Genomic DNA, 20,000 nt, shown 5'->3' with positions numbered 1-20,000 from the left:
CCCAACGCCCCACCTCTCACCTCCCGACATGGGATAGTCAAATGAACTTAATCTAAAAAGTAGGCAAAAGATATAAATGTCAGAAGTATTGAGAAACGTTTAAGTCACTCCGGCTAAACGTAGCATCTTCACTTCTTGCATCTGCTGGGATGTTGCAGCCCACTCAGCCCGGGGTGTCCTAGGCAGGCCAGGTTCGAAGCAGTCCACTTCCTGAATTATAAAAATTGTACACATGGAGGGGGCGGGGCTGGGGGACGTAAACAGCACTGTAATACGTTGCAATTGTAGACATTTTGACCAAAATAGATAGATAGATAGAGAGAGAGAGAGAGAGAGAGAGAGAGAGAGAGAGAGAGAGAGAGAGAGAGAGAGAGGCAGAAAGAGACAGACAGACAGACCGACAGGCAGGCAGGCAGACAGACAGACAGACACACACACACTCACACACATACACACACACAAACACTCACACACACACACACACACACAAACACAGAGGGAGAGAGGGGGGAGAGGAGAGTGTGTGTGTGTGTGTGTGTGTGTGTGTGTGTGTGTGTGTGTGTGTGTGTGTGTGTGTGTGTGTGTGTGTGTGTGTGTGAAAGAGAAAGATTATTTCTCAGCCTGGTCATCTAGTCACCGCCTCCAAATTCAGTTACATTATGCTTATCAAAGTGTAAAACTTGAATATCAACAACTCAGTTGAAACTGACGTCCAATGAAAAAAGCCGGGTGTCTAAAAATAGAGGACCATATAAAGGACAATAACTCGATTGTCTTTGAACCAATTTCGATAAAACTTTGAAGAAATAAAATTCACCCATAAACACGTTAGATTTGTGCACAAAAAGAAATAAATCTAAATGTTAGAACGAAAAAAAAGTCAGCCAAAATATTATAGTGAAGCGCAAAAAGTTGCAATAAAAACCAACCATCATTCCATTTCAAATAGTCACTATTAGTGCATTGAAAAACAAATTCACACGAAACCGATATTTCCAACAACAAAAGATCCAGGAGGTGATGTCTATTTAAATCTCCTGTTGTTAACCGTTAATTCTTTCCATACAAGCTCCTCAATATTATGCTACTGGGAATTTTGACCTCGTGCCATGTTTTTGGGTCGATTCTTTGGACGTCATTCAGCATTGAGTTTCAGCTCTTCGATTTTGTTTTGGGTTGTTTCCGTAAACGCTGTCCCTCAATTGTTTTTTCCTTTAAGAAAAAGGTAATAATACAAGGGACTCGAGTTAAGGGAAATATGGACCGTGACTTTCCTTTTGTAAACTTTCGGCCTCTCTAAACCTTTCTTACAACCACACAAGGGCCACGCTTGACGTGTGGGCTGTAGCCCCATCTCACTGGAACCTTGCCTCTACGGCACAATATTATAGCACATTCACCCAAAACTTCTCCAAAATTTTCTCGACACGTTTAGAATATGTATTTGATGTGACTGTCTCGGTTTAACCTCCCTTATTGTCCTGAAATCAGAACATGCCGATCACACACCTGTAGCTGAACATTGTTACGAAATAAAATTTTGCATTTTACCCAGTTTTGGTTGAAATTTTAAAACTTTGATATTATATTTCTTGAAAAAGTCAATCGGATTTCTTCATATCAACAAACTTGATGTCCTCATGGTTGGACTTTATTTGTTCAAGGTTTTGATGAAATAGGTGCAAAGATGATCGAGGTATTTCCCTTTAAATATGGGTCATCTTTTTTTCTTTGACTCCCTGCATCATTTAGGAGAGGCGCCTATGTTGACCACATTTAAAACCGGTCTAAATACGCAAATATTATTTTACCAGCAAGTTTGATTCCTCTTTCAACAACAACTGTGATCAGCAGTCACAATGATTATCTTTTTATATATGTATGTGCAGTGGCGGCTCGTGGTTTATAGAACTGACCGGCCATCATTCACATAGACTCTTTCTTCCTCCCCCCACCCCCTTCCTTCACAACACACACACACACACACACACACACACACACACACACACACACACACACACACACACACAAACACACACACACACACACACACACATAAACACACACACACAAACACATTCTCTCTCTTTCTCTCTACTCCTACTTTCGCCATCCCCACCCCCTCCCCCACTCACACACACACCACTGTAAACATTTTAATATAATGTGAAAGAGCTGAAATATGGTAGTGTCAAGAAACAATATATGAATAATGTATTATGGAAGTTATTGAGTTAATAGAAACTGACTTGAACAGCATAGAAAAAGAAAAACTACTAGAGTCTATGCTAGAAAACAAACTGAAAGTGAGAAGTCCAATAAACTGCTAGTCATGGCCTCTGGTACTTTAACCAAAGACTGTTAATTTCTACACACCCACACACAAAATCGACGTGCACTCGACCTGTAAATATGTAACAAGAACTTGATACTGTACCAATGACGCTGTCCCATGCAGATTAAGTCTACAATCAGTTACTACACAAAGCTGGACAAAGTTAGCACACAACAGTTTTTCATCATTATGTAATCAAACGCTCTAAATCACACTTCTCAGTTCTAAGAACACTGTTGTAACAAAGTGGGGAAGTGTGTCAAATGCTAATTATAGAACTTGGTGTCTAGCTGGGGTGACGGTGGATAAGGGGAAGGAAGGGAGGGGGTAGGCCCATTGTTTTCGGCCCAGACTCTGACAGCCGAGAGCCTATCGCTCCTCGTTATTATTCTCCATATATCTTCAGTAGACGATTCCTCTTTTCGCCGGCTAGACCCATATGGGCCAGGTACGTTATTAGTGGGGAGAAAGCGATGAATAGTCACTTAACAGGAACTATAGGAGGCTAACAATTCAATAAACAAAAAAGATTAGTGCCATGCTGACAATAAATTTTCTGATGATAGTTAGAGAAAGGCTGAATGATAAGTAGGCCTACGTGTAATTGCTGATAAAATATTTCATACATTTGTGCTGCTCAAGACTCAATACAGTCTCATTACTGATTTTGTTAGCAACACGGAGGCCAGTTCGGCAATCAAGGGATGTTATATTCGTTCTTAGGGCAGTCGATGGGTTTGTCCTGCGGAGTGACGTTATCGCTGTACCCGCTGTGTTCATTTGTTCTCGTACGAAGTTCCGCGACGTGACGGCTTGACGGGAGACGATTAAAGTTACGAGCGGGTGCGATAAACAAAGGTGAAGGAATAGGCTCTATCACGACAAAACAGCAGTGAATCCTACTTGTCTATTTGAACGCTTTCAAATCGGCAAGGTGCTTTTTGAATGTTGATACTTTTTTTATTCGGATTTACTTAAAACTGAATAAAAATCATTATCAGCAATAAATCTCTGGTCAGCAGTCCAGCTGGCAAAAATTTGTGCCGGTCTTGCCCAGTTAACAAACCGCCCCTGTGTATGTGTAATTTTGTCAGATTATGGATGCATCATGATTATGATATTATGCATTTGAAAATATGTTTGAAAGCCTACATTAAATGGGCAAATTTGCATGAAACATGCTATTGTGTAAGCTGTCGATTTTTTTTTTTTATCTTTCTTTTTGTGAAACATCTAGAGCCATCAAGGAGTGGGCAATGTTATGGAAGTGTTCTTTATTACTGTTATCATTACACTGGTCTACACATTTTCCAAAAAGGTTCTGCATCAGCTATCAAACATTACTTTTTATTTGGATTTTGGGACGCTGAACACGAAACTTATAGCGTAATTTGTCGTTAAGTCAAGTTTTTTTGTTTTTTTTGGGCTTTCATATTTTACAAATACCGTCGAACCTGTGTAAGACGGCCACCAATAATTGTCAAGGAGAAAATTGGCCGTATAAGAGCTTCAGCCGTCATACGCAGAACTGATCAAAATGAAGAAAAACCATCTGTGAGGTCCCAACTGGAGGCAGTCATAGGCTTTAAACTGCCGTAGAGCTCATTAAAATTTTGCTGCTGCTGCTGCTGTTGTTGTTGCTGTTTCTTTTGAAAATGGGGAGGGGGGGGGGGGGATGGAGAAGATAAAAAACTTTTTTGTAGTACTGCTGCTGCTGCTGCTTTATCATAATCATATTAATCATAATCATTATTATTATTATTATTATTATTATTATTATTATTATTATTAATTATTTTTATTATTTTTAAATTTGTATTACGAAATAGGAAAACCCTTTTAGCATTTCATTAGCGGTTCCATTGTTTCCTTTCTTTTCACCATATCTAGGAACTTTGGCTACACGTTGTGCCTTTCGAGGTCTACCCGATGACCCCTGGGGTCACCACGATCAGTCAGAGCTGCCTCCAGGGGAAGGCTTCAAGGAGTGTCCGTGGGGCTGCTGTTGGGAGCAAAAATATGACATCTGTTGTTCTTTTCCGTGAGTATTTCTCACTTTTACACTTACATGTTACATTTATTGTATGCACATTGACCAGGATAAACAGATAGATAGATAGATAGATAGATAGATAGATAGATAGATAGATAGATAGATAGATAGATAGATAGATAGATAGATAGATAGATAGATAGATAGATAGATAGATAGATAGATAGATAGATAGATAGATAGACAGATAGATAAACTGACAGAGAAAGATATAAAGATAGAGAACAGACAGAGAGAGAGAGAAGGGGGGGGGGTGTAAGCATCATTGCTGTTTCAGCTACTGCTGTTGCTATTATCATTGCCTTGCTGATGCTGCTATTTATTGTTTTGCACACGTTGCTATCTTTGTTTTACTAGTGTCGCTACCACTGCTATTACTAACTGCTGCAACTGATGTTGTCTTTGCCATTGCTGAAGCTGTAGTTGCTACTGCTGGTGTTCTTCTGCTACTACTACTAATGCTGCAGCAACAAAGTGTGTGTGATCGACGTTGGCCTTTTTGAACTCTTATATTTTTCGATGGCTGCTTTCGTCCTGGTTGAACAAGAAAGGGAAGGGACAAAGAAGTAATCTTAGAGCGTGCACTTGGTGCATGTATTGGGGACTATTTCTGATTTCTTAGTAAATAGTCGTTTAAAACCAGTTAACACGCTCTGTTAAAGCAAGGATAGAAGCAGGAGAAGACCACGTAAACGTTGGCTATGTGATTATAAAAAATCAAATTGCATCGAAAAAGAATAATACACAACTGTATACATGTAACAATAACAGAAACCACCCACGTAGCCCTCGATCGAAAGATGCACCTTCTCTCATAATCTAACAATTCAAGGGTAGATAAAGTAAAGTTAATTTTTTTAAAGCACGGACTGAGGAAGAAAGAGCCTGTGGGGGGAAGGAGTGGGACATCACCGGTTTTATTATTTTATTTTATTTTATTTTTTATTTTTTATTTTTTTATTTTATTTTATTTTTTATTTTTATTTTTTTTTTGGGGGGGGCGGGTGAGGGGGTGTTTTACGTAGTATGAACAAGCGGAACACATTGGGCATTTTCAAAATGGAAGAAATTGGCGTTGAAAGAAGACGACAGAACATGGCTGGAGAGCATGGAAAGAGATGAAAAGCGAAAACTTTAGAGAAGAAAATATAATTGTCCGTCGGTGTCAGGTTTTGAACCTGGGACGTATAGAATGAGAGGCAAACACCGTACCTCTAGACCATGAGAGACCCCTCATCAACGGATGAATACGACCATGGGGACAACTGGTGAATGCTGAGGTAATGCTGTGAACATTTCTGAGTATTCTTAAAGGTGGGCCTGCTGGAGTAATAATAGTTAAAAGGGCACAGAGCACGCTGTAGAGCGTGTATATACGCTATATTATAGTTGCAAAAATTATAATGATTAATACCAATTTAATATATTTGTGCCGGTATAAGACGATGCCTGATGACAACTCACGATGTCACCAGTGTGCTGGTGTAAAAGTCGTAATTATGGATCTTTGTTATAAATCACGTATTCAGTACTGACCGCAATTACTTGATTGCCTTTAGGAAAGTCTTTAAAAATCAATAACTGGACCCTTGTGTCTGTTTTAATGTCTCATTGCGATGTCTACATGATTAATTAAACAGAGCCGGTCGACTCAGCTGTATCAGATCGCAACCGAAACGAATTGAGAGTAATCTGTAGAACCAGGCGAAGATTCCATTCCGGAACCGATTACTGCGATTATTGCTTCGGAGGGAAATACCGATTTATTTACGCGAACCAACGGTTACCCATTACTTTTTTTTTTTTTTAAGAATTAATTCTATTCACTTTTTTTTTTGTAATGGTGCCTCACCATGTTCCGAAATCAATATCCTTAAGCTGTTCGGGGCTGCTTATGTAACCGGTAATTGGCTACAGGTGTTGGAATCGTCGGAGGCAATCATGGACTCGCAGGAAGTTGTCACTATACTACTTGCCAGAAGTAATTAAATAGGCTTATTGTCTTGGGATCTGAATCGACGGATGTCACTTCTACTCTCCAAAAGTTATTAAATAATTGTCTTAGGGTCAAAGGCACCAGTAAAAACCATGTATTCCTCGGAAGAAATCATATGAGTGGAAAATAATTGGGTTTGGATTCGAATCCAACGATTCCTAACTTTCAAGAATCGGGAGTATGAGGTCACTGAACAAAATAAAAACGGAACCGCCCACCTCTAGTAATCTGTACCTGATTGCAGGGAACCTTGTGACGCTCGTCAGCTTGGGTGTGGGATATGGGAATAATGACGCATTATGGGGCCAATTTGAGTATGAAAGTAAATCACCGAAAACCAGATTAACAGCCAAGCTGTTTTCCATTAGCACTCAGTACATAATGTATCACAGGTATCGGTGTCTGTGGTGGAGACGTAAGATAATCACTGTCGCACGCAGGAAACCTGATTCAATTTCCCTGGCATAAGTAGCATTATAAAATAATATTGTTTGATGTACCGAACGTTCTGAGAAGGCCAATAACCTGGACAGAAGTAATGTACCACGAAAAACTTAAACAATACATTTTCATTGACTTGCTATACCATCATAAACCCGAAGTCTCGATTTTTTCCCCAACTTTTAGACCCACATCTGAAACAGACATAGCACAGCATTATACGCCAACTATTTCTCTGCCCAGTTGCTATGGGATAAAAAACATAAAAATTCAAAGACAATGTCATTTAGGTAGTTTCATTTTGTCTCTCAGTTTATGTTGTCTAAATCTTTCCCCGTAGATCTATGCAAATTGAGATATAGATGGCCAAATTATGAAAAAAAGCAAAATTATGAAAAAATTATGCAAGTTACCGTAACACCATTCGCGATATGTTTGGCACTTTTTCAACACGAATTTTCATGATTTTCATGTTTTATGTACAGAAAAATTGAAAACAGAAAATATCAGTACCAGTAATTCGTTGTGTCTTTGGAAGAAAACAGTACACATCAGTAAGAAGAAAACAAAACAAAAATATAATCTCTGTAACTTTCAGCTGTAGATCTAGATTTATAGGGGAAAGAAAAATGTAAAAAAAAGGACATCTCGACCTCTGATGCTGGTACATTACTAAAACCAGGGATACCTGTCAAATATGAAACATCAGCAGACATGAGAACAACAACTTTTGAAGGATTGAAAAATTGAACATGCACAAGGAACACAATCCCAACCCATAGCCAAGATCTTCTAACAAGGGACACAGCCAACATTTTAATTAAATGAGACTTATTACGGCGATTACTTCCCTTTAGTAACATGGCGAGGCGTTAATTGATTGTTTTGGGAAAAAAAGGAAAAAACGTGGACAAAAAGACCGCGGGGAATCCAAAATTATGCAAATGTTGCAGAATTACGCGAAAAAACGCGACTGCGCCGCGGCTGCATATATTACATAATCCAACGGGAACAGCTGAATAGGATTTTCATGGTCCTTTCCGTCTCTTTTCTATTTGAACGTTGAGTAACAACTTAACCCTTAAGTAGATCTAAAGACTGTTTGGGGCACATTATTTTTTAAAGGAATGAAGGAAAAGTTAGATATATCTGTAAAGTAAAATATGGACGAACACTTTTCAAAGGTTAATTCCCTTTCTACTTCTTTGGCAATGTTCCCATGGTTACGAGATTAGAGGTCATGTCATCATACACGAAAATATACTTGTAAAATATTATTCACCTTTGTCTTTAGCACCACCATGATTATTCGTTTATTACTGTTGTTATTCATGCTCTTATTATTGTTATTATCATTATTACAATTACTTTTATTGTTGTTGATGATGTTTTTTATATGGTAATAAGGATGGTGTTGCTGTTGTTGTAATATGCCTAACTTTTATTCTCAGTTTCACGGACAGCAATCAAGACTCCTCAAGTAATGTGTTTTGTCTTTGCTTCAATTCCATTCTCAGCATGGAGGTGATTATCATGGGAGTAGTTGCAGTCCTTCTGCTCATCGTTGTCGTCGCTGCTGTAGTCACCGTTGTCTGCTGTCTGGCTATAAAGAGACGAGATGTCCTCCAGGAGAGTTGTCTAGGTGATTACTTTGTTTGGTTTGGTTTTTGATATTTTTGTGTGCGTGTTTTTTGTTTGTTCTTTTTGTTGTTTTTTAGGGGGGGGAGGGGGTTGTAGCGTACTTTTCAAACGTGTTATTGACCATGTCTCTTCTTTGGACTATATGAAGGTGGTCAGAGGATATGTTTATAGTATTTCGATTTTCTGTCAAGACGCTAAAACAATTTCCACTTAGATAGGCTGTGTCATCCTTATGGCCGGCTTAATACTCTGAGCGTTTTGGGTTTAAAAAAAAATATTTTGTTACTTTTATATTACAACAAACCCTGTCAACATCGATGAATGGATGAGACTGCAATTATTTATATATATATATATATATATATATATATATATATATATATATATATATATATATATCCCGAATAAAGTGTAAACACAATACTATTGTACTTCTTCACATTCCATCTTGTTCCATCTCACCTCCATAATATACCTGTCTCATCTCATCATCTGTTGATTTCAGGAAAACCAATTTGTTGCTATGGAAACGATCCTGTTCGTATCGCCAACACGGGAGTATCGTCACGCCCACAGTGCCAGCAAGAACCTGCCAGTACCTGTGAGAGTACAGATTACGATCCAGAGATTGCGTATGGGGTATATGACAATCGTGTCGTGTGCTCCTGACGTAGGCTTATGACCGTAATGAAGAAAAGGATTAGGCGTTTCTTCTGTGACCTATTTTCTGGCTATTCCACATTAACTGACCGGACATTAGGACTATATTTTCTTACAATGATAACGTGTAATTCAGTGTCAATAAATTTATGTCAACTTTAAATGATCAGAACATTTGAAAGACACATTAAGAATCATATGAAATGCAGTCATTTGAAAAAAAAGTACTTTCTGCAAATTCTGTGACGTGTTTAGTTTTGGTAACTGACGGTACAGAACAAATACCTCAATTGTCTCGTCAGTTATTGTGGAATAGCCCTTTCTTCAGTGCAGAGTAAAACAATTTTATTGCGCACTGTCATCATTTTGTTTCTTCAACGTTCTGAAAAGGTTACAGAAATTCCACTTCATCCTTAATATTATTATTTGCTGTCACTAGGACCCAAAATGAAACTGGGCGCCTGTACTACGATCAAAAACGTAAAGCCTATACTCTACCCCAGATAGCTGTCCCCAAATAAACACGGGCACCTCCTTGAAATGCTTTTGTTCAACAAACAGAAAACAAGGGGCTCAAACATCTCGCTATTGTCCTATTCCAATCGTTTTCGGTCAGCGCATGTCGCGTCGTTTGCTTTGACCTGGATAAATAAAAAAATGCTCAAGTTCAAGTCTGAACCTTAACATATTATATTCTTAAGTTCAAGGTTGGACAATGACAGATGCGCTAAAATTCAACTTTCAACCTTGAAAGATACGCTTAAGTTCAAATCTGAACGTTGACAGATTCGCTTAAGTTCAAGTTAGCACCTTGACAAATATGCTTAAGTTCAAGGTTTGAAATCGAAAGTTAAAACATCTTTAAATCTTCCAGGAATACTGTTGTTGCCTCTTTTTTGTTTTTGTTTTTGTCTTTTATTATTTAAGAAAAAAAAAATTCAGTTTTTTACAGACACCATGACCAAATAAATGTATAATTAACCCTTTTTCTAGACATTATTATTTTGCCCTCAAATTCAAATGCTTTTAAAAGATTTCAAAAATCATTCATTTTGTATGGTTTTAGAAAAATAATATATATTTTATGTAAACCTTTATCATGGTTGATTTGACCACCACGATTTATTGGAGCAGGCAACAGCGACAAGTGATTTTTGTTTTCATGTAGAAAAAAAAGCATAAAAGAATTAATTGATAAATAATATAACAGTCGCCGATTTATTCAACGTTTTTAATCGCACGAATTTGACTCTGGGCCTTCAAATCGAGCAGTAGTGGGCAAAAAAATGCCTAGATCTAGTTACCTAAGGCACACGCCATGGGTCTACATAGCACTGTTCTTGTCATCGATTCAGTGCAAATCTCTCAGGAAATAGGTAGCGGTAAAGCCAAATCTCCCTCCCCCTCCCTCACGTCTCCACGCATCAGCACTTTCACAGCCTACTCTTTATTAATTTTTACAGATGCTTGTTAAGATCTGGCACCTAGTTTTTATTTTAATCAGGACGAAAAATCTCGGAGGGCTCGTATGCAGCATTACCACCCTGGCATAATTTAAAATTCTAAAAAGCCCTACCGTAAAGATTAACAGGATCATATAGATGAATAGTAAGGCAAATCCTTACTGCCCCCCCCCCCCACCCCCTTTTATTCCAAACTATTGAATCTGTCATTCTTTTGGATCATATCAAGGGAGTGAAGTAATACTTGGACAATCTGCTCCCTCCATGTCTATCGCTCAAGCAAAGCTCTATCATTCATATTGCTTTAGTCACTATTGATATCGATGGACAGCGCTCATATTACCTTATGCAGTTGCGAGCGCCGTAAAACCTTACTAATAGTAAAACAGGAGAATCACGGAGACATAGTTGCAACCCCAGTGTAAATACCACACCCCCGTGCCCCCACCTTTCCCTTTTACGATCACTGTGGCTGTTGCGATATTACACACGACGTGAAGCAGTTCGAAATGAGGAGGAAAGACATTTTACTTTGACCAGGAATATGTACTGCCAAGAAAAGTGTTAGTAATGCGGCCAAGTTTTGATCTCGGCGTAGAGTTTATCCCCAGGACAGAGCGTGGACTTCATGTCTCGGTGTCCCCTCAGGGTGTAGTTGGTGGCGATCTTGCCTGAGTCCACGCCGCACTTGATCAAAGCCTTCACAGAGTCCATCTGGGCTTTTGTGGGGAGGTGAGTCATGAAGTTTCCAGACAGGCAAAACCCTGAGAACAAAATTCATCTTTCACGAAATACTGAACTAACAAAAAAGTGGTTGAGTCAATAATATGTCAGTATACTCATTACGCGCATTGGTTCATTAAATACTCATGCTATTTACCTGAAATGCTTGATTCAATTCGTTTTCCTATGGATTTTTCCAGTCTAATTTGAAATGTCTTTATTTAATTAGTGTTAGGGACTAAGGATGGACGCGGGGTGTGCGCGTATGTGTTTTGTTTTGTTTTTGTGGATGGAGGGTGTTTTGACTTTTGAGGGGGGGAGGTGTTGTTGTTGTTGTTCAATCTCAGAATGTTTCGAGGCTTTGGGTTTGTTGTTTTGATTTGTTTGGAATTGACGGATTAAAAAAAAAATTCAGAAGTGGGGATAGGTTATCATTATTTTCTTTTTATTATTCCCGACGCAAATGAAAGTGATAGTAAAACAGAACAGAGGTAAAAAAAATAAAGACCATACTTGAGCGGCCGTCAGCCATGAACAAATGAATGCCCAGCTTTGGTTAGCCCCGTAAAGCAGGGTCGAAGTAGCCGAACCCCTACAATATAATCTAAATTGTGTCCATGGGACTGATATACGATCATTCGTAATAACGTTGTTTATTTGTTTTTTCACTGATGTCATTTTCATTGTTCCTATTGTTATTTTCCATACTGCTGCTCATTGTCCAGCTGGTTTTGTACCCATCTGTGTGGATAATTATTATATGTGTTTATCAGAAGGACAATGACAACCTCGTCAGAGAAGTTTGTATTTTTATTGACGAAATTAGTCGCGAGCGGCTTGATTAACTAAATTTGAAATTTTACATTACGACGGGTCAATTCAAGAAACTCGAATGCCACATTTGTCCAAGAACGAGTATTGTTTTTGAAATTTTATTTGTACTTCTTTACAGCCTGATCCTCACATCGAATAGATATGTGACTGGGAAAAATTTGCGGCAACATAGAAGCAAAACAAGTCGAGTTTACACAAATGAGGCACATGAGTTTCTTGAATTGAACCGTCGGTAAGTGGTTTGAGGAATACTGGCCCTGTTTTCATAATGCTCACAGCTATGTACTCACCTAAACCTACAGTGTTATAGCCCAGGGTATGAGCACCAACTTTATCCCAGCCGCGTCCTTCAAAGATGTCGCCATTACCGCCCACCATAAAACTGTAGCCGACGTCATTCCATCCTGGGAGAGTCAGAAACATTGTTTTTAAAAGGCAAAGATTGAACATCTTGTTTGGCATCAAAGCATAACAATATAAGTTTGCTTTATAACAAGTAAGGCCCCAAAATGGAATATGGTATAACTATTTTCGTTTATGAAAAGTATAATAATAAATGAAATACGAATTATGTGTTGCTTGTAACTGTTGCTTGTATAAAATATGATATTATTATAGTAACCTACGGGGACGGGTTGATATTGTTCTTCACTACAGTGTTTTTGTCCCGTACCTAGCAATGTTTCCATACGATTAGCTAGAAGCATTAAGTAAATCAAACGTATTTTAGTAATACATTTGATAACAATCATGTTTGAGATTAAAAAGAAGACATTAGTCTTAGTATGCCAAATCAAAATATTGAATCAAAAGAATGGGCCAAAATAATCACGTCACCACAGATAGCTAGCCGTTTTCTTTTCATGAAAAACCTAACTGCGACTCCTCTGTGAGCTCAAAGGCGACCTCTGATATTTGGATGAGGCAAAGCCGTTGGAAATAGGGGAATATACTTTTTTACCTTTATTAAAAGGCATTGTTACCTCTGTCGTCCATGTGGTAGTTCTGATATCCTCGAACTGTTCTCGAGCAATTGGCCCTGGAAAAACACTCGCCCCCGGCCGAATGGTGGATGAAGGCGTACTTCACAGGTTGATGGGAGAGGTAGGACACAGCTTTTGGAGCTCTGGCGCCCCATTCTGTTCGGCTCACAATGGAAGGACACGCCCCTGGACATTGGTACAAAGAGTGATAAATAAAGGGTTGCATTTTGTTTCCGCTTATTCATGTTGTTGTTGGTTGTTTTAGTTCGTTTGTTTGTTTGTTTGTTTTTGAGGAGGGTTATTTTGTGTTTTCTTTTCTTTTTGGTCCGGTGTCTCGTTTTGTATGTTCTGTAGTGTACAAATTGTTTGCTTCAAGAAAAACAAAACGAGAAAAAATGGCGGATATTCGAGGAAAGACTGATCAATAAAGGATTACATTTTGTTCTGTGTCATTCACAATTTGTATAGTGTTTAAATGTTTAAAAAACGAGGAAAATTGAAAGGCTAACAAGATTAGACTAAAAAGGAGGCTTTGTGATTCATTTTGACTCGGAAATGGAAAGAGGGCATCGTGTTTGTTTGCTATTTCGTTTTGATTTTGTGAGTTAGTTGTTATTTCTTAGTACATGTATTCAGTTTGTTCTTTTTAAAATATATATTTTTATTCGTGGGATGGTCGTTGAGGTTATATCTATCTTTTTCTTCGCAAGGGCCTGGGTTGTATGTAAATACTCTGTCTTACCTCTGAACTAACATGCACATACTCGTACACTCACACACAAACACACACACACACACACACACACACACACACACACACACACACACACACACACTCACACACGCACACACGCATGCACATACTCCTTTCCGTACGTGTATCCCCTCCATTTGTTTTTTTTGTTTTTTTCTTTTTTTTCTGTCCTACAGTAAATGACCGTTACTATGTCGATGCACGCCTCTCTGCTCAAACTATTAGTCCATGCCAACAGTCCTCCTTTATAGGCGATGCTCCCTGGAGGATAGATTCGATTCGATTCGGTTCCGCTCGGGTCGGTTTCTGGCGGCTTCTGTGCACTCACAACATATCGACAAAGAGATCTGATCGCCCGACTTGCAGCCTTGGTGGGTTTTATTTAAGGGTGACCTTATTTAGGCCACATTGTGGGCTAAATAAGCTAGACCCCCCCCCCTCCCTTACCTTATTTAGGCCACATATGGTCCAAATAAGCTAAACTCCCCACCCTTATCTTATTTAGGCCACATGAAATGGTAGATTTCTTGAGGGTAACCATGGATTCGGAAGGTTGAGATTCTACCTGATCTTTTTATTTAGTGCGGGGGATTATTTCAAAATAGAGGATGATACTAAAGGAAAAGTGGACCAAGGGTAAGAGTTGTGTGTGTGTGTGTGTATGTGTGTGTGTGTGTGTGTGTGTGTGTGTGTGTGTGTGTGTGTGTGAGAGAGTGTGTGTGTGTGAGTGTGTATGTGTTTGTTTTGTGTGTGGTTGTGGTGAGAGAGAGAGATCTAGAGAGAGAGAGAGAGTAAATGTAATAGTGTGTTTGTATTTGTGTGTGTGTGTGTGTGTGTGTGTGTGTGTGTGTCATGTGTGAATGTTATTGTGTGCATGAGTGTCTATCTCAGTTGTACGATCCAAAGGTACATTATTTTGTTGAGAATTTTACATAGAGCTCTACTACAAAACACCTTTATACAAAGTCACAGAAATATTCTTTTTGTGCTTATTGAGGTACAGTACAGGGTGATTTTACCTGCAAGGATAATTGGACAAAATGGGCAATATCTTTATAATGCTAATACTAATGGTCATATTTAGACAAATCCTATATCATTCTCTTTTTTTTTCTTAACAGCTCATGGTTATTAAAGAGTAAGCTTAATTTCGGATTCCCAATATTATGGACATTCTCAAAATTTTAAAACTTGTTTTTAGCGTTTTTCTCAAAATAAAACGGATTTCGTTAAAAAAAACTCAACAACAATGACCTTATCTTTCTTTTTCAAGGTTTTGTGCATACATTTGTGTGAAACTATTATATTCTATGCTTTCAAGTACATGAAAAAAGCTAATAAAGTCAAGCAAAATGTTCGTTAGAGACATAGATCTAGTATAAGGCCCTCTGGAACATTTTATAAACCGTGAAAAGATGACCAGATAATAACAAAATTATCTTATGATCTTCACTTGCACTTGCAATTTTTTTGACAAATGATAGTCTACCTCATTATCTTTTTTTTTCACTTTTTTCTTCACTATTCATGACAACTGGCATATTTTTCAGTTATTATCAAGAAAGTGGATAGGCGGACCACGGGGTCTATCTAGCCCCAAAAGGATAGGTGGACCCCGGTCTACCTAACAAAATGCTAGGTTTTAGGATGTAAACCCCTGAGTCAGTGTAGTGAAATTAGTAGATCTAGGTTTAACTAAGGATCGGTGGACCCCGGGGGTCAACATAGTGAAATAAGTAGATCTCACATTTATTTTATAGTAGGACTGGCGGAGCCAGTGGTCAACGTAGTGAAATTATAAGTAGATCTAGGTTTAATAAGGATTGGTGGACCCCGTGGTCCACGTAGTGAAATCTGTAGATCTAGGTTTAATTAAGGATTGGTGGACCCTGGGGTCAACGTAGTGAAATAAGTACATGTAGATCTAGGTTTAATTTTAAGGATTGGTGGACCCTGGAGTCAACGTAGTGAACAAGGTAGGTTTAAGGTGGACCCCAGGGTCTACCTAACGAAATAGTAGTTAGGTTTTAGAATAGGTGGACCGTGCGGTCACCGTAATAAAATAAGTAGGTTTAATCACGGTGTCCCGGGGGTCCACCAATCCTTAATTAAACCTTCTTATTCCTCTACGGCTATGGTGACTCCGGGGTCCACCAACCCTTTAAAAATTAAACCTACTTATAAACTACGATGACCCCGGGGTCCACTGGTCTTTAAAGAAACCTACTTATTTCACTACGGTGACCCCTGGGTCCACCGATCTTTAAAGAAACCTACTTATTTCACTACGATGATCCTGGGGTCCACCTGTCCTAAAACCTAGTATTTCGCTAGGTAGACCCCGGGGTCCACTTTAAACCTGCTTATTTATCACTACGTTGACCCCAGGGTAAACCAATCCTTACTTAAACCAAACCTTATTTCACTACGGTGACTCCGGGGTTCAGATCCTAAAACCTAGTATTTCGCTATGCAGACCCCGGAGTCCACCTATCCTCTACAGGACTATACTATTATCAATTTGCAATTTTCATTGATTAGCATTTTTTTTAAAATATTGAATCACTGCTAATGCTATTCTTATCAAAGAAAAGGCACAATTTTGACTTTATGACATGTTAAAAAAGAAGAGTTTTAAAGATATCCAGAAAATAACATAAAATGATTATATAGATCTAGATCTATGCATATTTTATTATGTATATATACTTAAAAGTAAAAGACTGAGCAGAGGCTTACAGTGTAAATTCTGTGCTCTCAAGTAGAGAAAGTCTTAAGTTTGCGCAAAACAGATTTTAGAAAAAAAAATGGGATCTAATATTATTATTCTAATAAAAGTAAAAGTTATTGTTATGGTGAGATTTGTTATTATTAACTCTGGAAATACAGATAGTTGCTGAATCTAAAATTAACTAGAACTGTGCAAGTCGTTTTATTTCAATTCCAAAGCCCAAAGGCATAGCAATTAGTTAGAGATCTAGATCTGGCAGTTGTAGGCTCTCTGGCTGCTTCTAGCATAGACCTGCTACTACTGATTCTAGACCCGGAATCTAGATCTAGCTATCACCTGCACTATTTAAGTCAAATATGGTAAAATAAAAACAAAACTGTGAATCGCTTTGTCAGTCAGTACATCCCAATTGCCATAGCCGCACGTATTAATAGTTGAATAATGCGATACCGAGGCAACACGTTATCACAGTGTGCAGGAGAGAGCAGGGTGCCCCGGTCGCTGACCGGTCGATTCGATGGTTCGGCTTTTATAGATCTATGCATTTTTTACGGAAAGCCCTATTACTAGATCTATTAGTGTTGTGAAAACTTCAACCTCTACAGCTCAGGCATCAAAAGATGTTGGAAGATAATAATACGTCCTGAAGTTTCATAATTTATACAGAATAACACAGTCAGTAGTTTTTATTTCATCATTTTTTAAATATTTCATCGAGTTATAAAAATGGCCTTGTAACTTGTTTTCAGAAGCAAATTTTAATAGTTCCAGTTCTACCGAATCGATTTTCACGCAAATTCAACCATTTTGATGATCTTTCTTTTCCTTTTAAAAAGATGTAGGCCTGTCGGATGTGGCAGTGCGATTAACACTAAGTTGTTTAGACCCATCAAAACATGAGGCTTCGTGGCCGATCACAAAGGTCTAAGGGGCTTATCGAGGCCGATTCGCCCTGCCGCGTGCACGTTCACTAAACTGCCTACTAGATAGAATCTACTACCAAAGATTCTCTACACGATCTTTGCTACTACTACTACTACTACTAGATCTACATGTACTACTACGAGACAGTACGAGAGAGTGCCACCCAGGCAAAGATAGTGTAACTTTGACTCTGCCACGTTGTGTACACACTTTTTATACCCCAAATTTGACCCGGAAGTCCATTCGGAGGATTTGACCTTTTCACTTGACCAAAGTCGGCCAAAATGGTAGCCTAGATTTTGCCCCTCCATGAAGGAAAAATCTGGCCCTCATTCAAATCATCAGGATTGAGCAAAATTTTGCGTATCGTGCTTTGTTCTTACAATATTCATTATGATTATATATAAGTTGTACACTGAGACAAAACTGTAGCCTACTAAATGAGAAAGGTGCACCATTATGAAAGTGGAACGAACTTAGTTGCCTGAAAAGGATGTCCCCGGTAGTTTGAGCATGTGTGGCCTAAATATGCTAACCCCCCCTCCCTTACCTTATTTAGGCCATATGTGGCCTAAATAAGCACTCCCTTTTTTTAATTAAGGTGGGGGGAGTCTACACCTGAAGGCTATCTCGCTTATTAGTTTGCCAAATTTTACGAAATTTCACATACATTTATATAGGCCTATATATAACAAGCACGATAAGGAGTCTTAAAATATGCAATCAAAATTTTTTTTTAAGTTTCATTTCCATGGATACGGTGGCCATATTGGATTTTTTAAACATGTCTTACGTAATTAATACCACACTTATTGCTTATGGAAATAGATTGTTTTTGTGCATGCGTGTTAACAAACAGTAGATCTAAAAATTTATTCGTCTGTTGTTTTTTTCCTAAACGAATTAAAAATATTTAATGAATTTTTTCCTGAGGTAGTATTCAAGTTTGCAAAAAATCCGTGAAAATCCACACTCCAGACACCACCAACAAAAAACCCCAACACATATTCCATGTATCAAAAATTCAACAGACAAACTTTTAGTATTACGTCTTCTCTTCATTGGATGAAAAATGGTGGAGCTTTTAAAAAAAGTATAGAGAAAAATCGCGTTTTGAGAAAAAGGCCAATAAAAAAAAATATTGACTTCATTAGAAAATAGTGGTGACAAATGCCTGGCATGTGAAGAAATGAGGATTTTGCGGGATATTATGCAATGAAATAGTTGTAGGAGACGATGAGGAAGCTAAAAATGCCTACAAATCAAATTCTATAACTTTTAGTTTGAGCCGAATCGGGACTTTGGGGGTGTACCCCCCCCCCCCCAACTAAGATTTTTGTTCGATTTTGTTTTGCCACTATGGTGGTAGCTTTTGCTCCCCCGTGGGACAAAAATCTGGCTAACCGCGACGCCTAAACCAAACCGAACCGATCCAAACCGAACCGGTCCTGTCAGAGGGCATGGCATTTCATTTTAGAACGGAAATTCAGGTCACAGCAAGTCACGACGACCAGTTCCTCTGCACTTTTATTCAAGACACGAGTTGTCGGGCAAAGTTTCAGTTGCGTAAGACTGCTGTCACAATCAAAGATAAGGTAAACAATACCACTGGAAAAAGACATTAGTCACGATTATTGAGATAAAATATCCGAAACTGGCCCTGCAGCATTTTAAATGTTTGTCTGTTTATATTTTATTCTTTTAGTTTGCTCCATTTTGCTTATCAAGATTTTCTTGTCTAAATCAGAAAGCAGTGGCATCGGATGGGTTGTAAAGAGTGGGGGCTTTGCGGTGACCAAATATTGAGATTATTCAGATTATAAACAATGCATAATAACTTAAAACACATTGAAATAGGCTAATAAAAAAACATTAAATAGAAATAGATTCAAAATTATTACAATCTTGTTGGTGGCAATAATATCACGTTTGAAACCAAGAAAATGGATTCGTGTATATGATTTATGTCCTTCAGTGTTTATTTTGACCACATTTGCGGATGTCTTTTTTGTTGAACAGACCATCCTTAATGGTGAACCACTATGATGAAAATATATCTTTTCATCCGGAACAGAATGTGAAAATTCTGCTTTTTAATGTTGTTCCAGCCTCTTGACAGTGAGCCTAGCTAAACTAAAGGAAATTTCCCAAAAGTATTCTAGATCAACACGATACATTGCTGCTTTGAAGAACAAACATTAGATTCCAATTCAAAATTTCCTCAACTCACTGATTACAACGGCGCTTGCTTCATTGCTTGTCTGATCCCCACACACAGAACACAAGTGAACACAATACACACACAAGAGATTACAATAAGTTAACTTAACTGGCTGAAAACTTCATTGACGTGTCCACTCCCAATCTTAGCCAATTGGCATTATCATTAGTTTAGTAACACGGTTTCAACTAAAGAACACACAGAGAGCCGGGGAAAAGGAAGGCGAGAGGTTGGGCGGGGG

At 38.4% G+C, this 20,000-nt stretch overlaps 2 protein-coding genes across 2 annotated transcripts in view; one reads left to right on the top strand and one right to left on the bottom strand.

The window, feature by feature from the left end:
- Window positions 1–13,369, top strand: part of LOC101855795 — a 40,472-nt gene extending 27,103 nt beyond the window's left edge. Inside the window, exons 3-5 of the mRNA XM_013083539.2 lie at window positions 4,226–4,376; window positions 8,343–8,467; window positions 8,972–13,369. Of these exons, the coding sequence (XP_012938993.1) occupies window positions 4,226–4,376; window positions 8,343–8,467; window positions 8,972–9,135 (440 nt within the window). The 3' untranslated portion in view covers window positions 9,136–13,369. The remainder of the gene's footprint in view (window positions 1–4,225; window positions 4,377–8,342; window positions 8,468–8,971) is intronic.
- LOC101855568 (peptidoglycan recognition protein 1) overlaps window positions 10,348–20,000 on the bottom strand; it is an 11,891-nt gene continuing 2,238 nt past the window's right edge. Inside the window, exons 2-4 of the mRNA XM_005100205.2 lie at window positions 13,130–13,315; window positions 12,437–12,550; window positions 10,348–11,353 (exon numbers count right to left, since the gene is read on the bottom strand). Of these exons, the coding sequence (XP_005100262.1) occupies window positions 11,154–11,353; window positions 12,437–12,550; window positions 13,130–13,315 (500 nt within the window). The 3' untranslated portion in view covers window positions 10,348–11,153. The remainder of the gene's footprint in view (window positions 11,354–12,436; window positions 12,551–13,129; window positions 13,316–20,000) is intronic.

Source organism: Aplysia californica, unplaced genomic scaffold, assembly GCF_000002075.1.
Source record: "Aplysia californica isolate F4 #8 unplaced genomic scaffold, AplCal3.0 scaffold00240, whole genome shotgun sequence".
NCBI classification, from domain to species: Eukaryota; Metazoa; Mollusca; class Gastropoda; order Aplysiida; family Aplysiidae; genus Aplysia; species Aplysia californica.
This window is presented reverse-complemented; position numbering and strand designations above follow the sequence as displayed.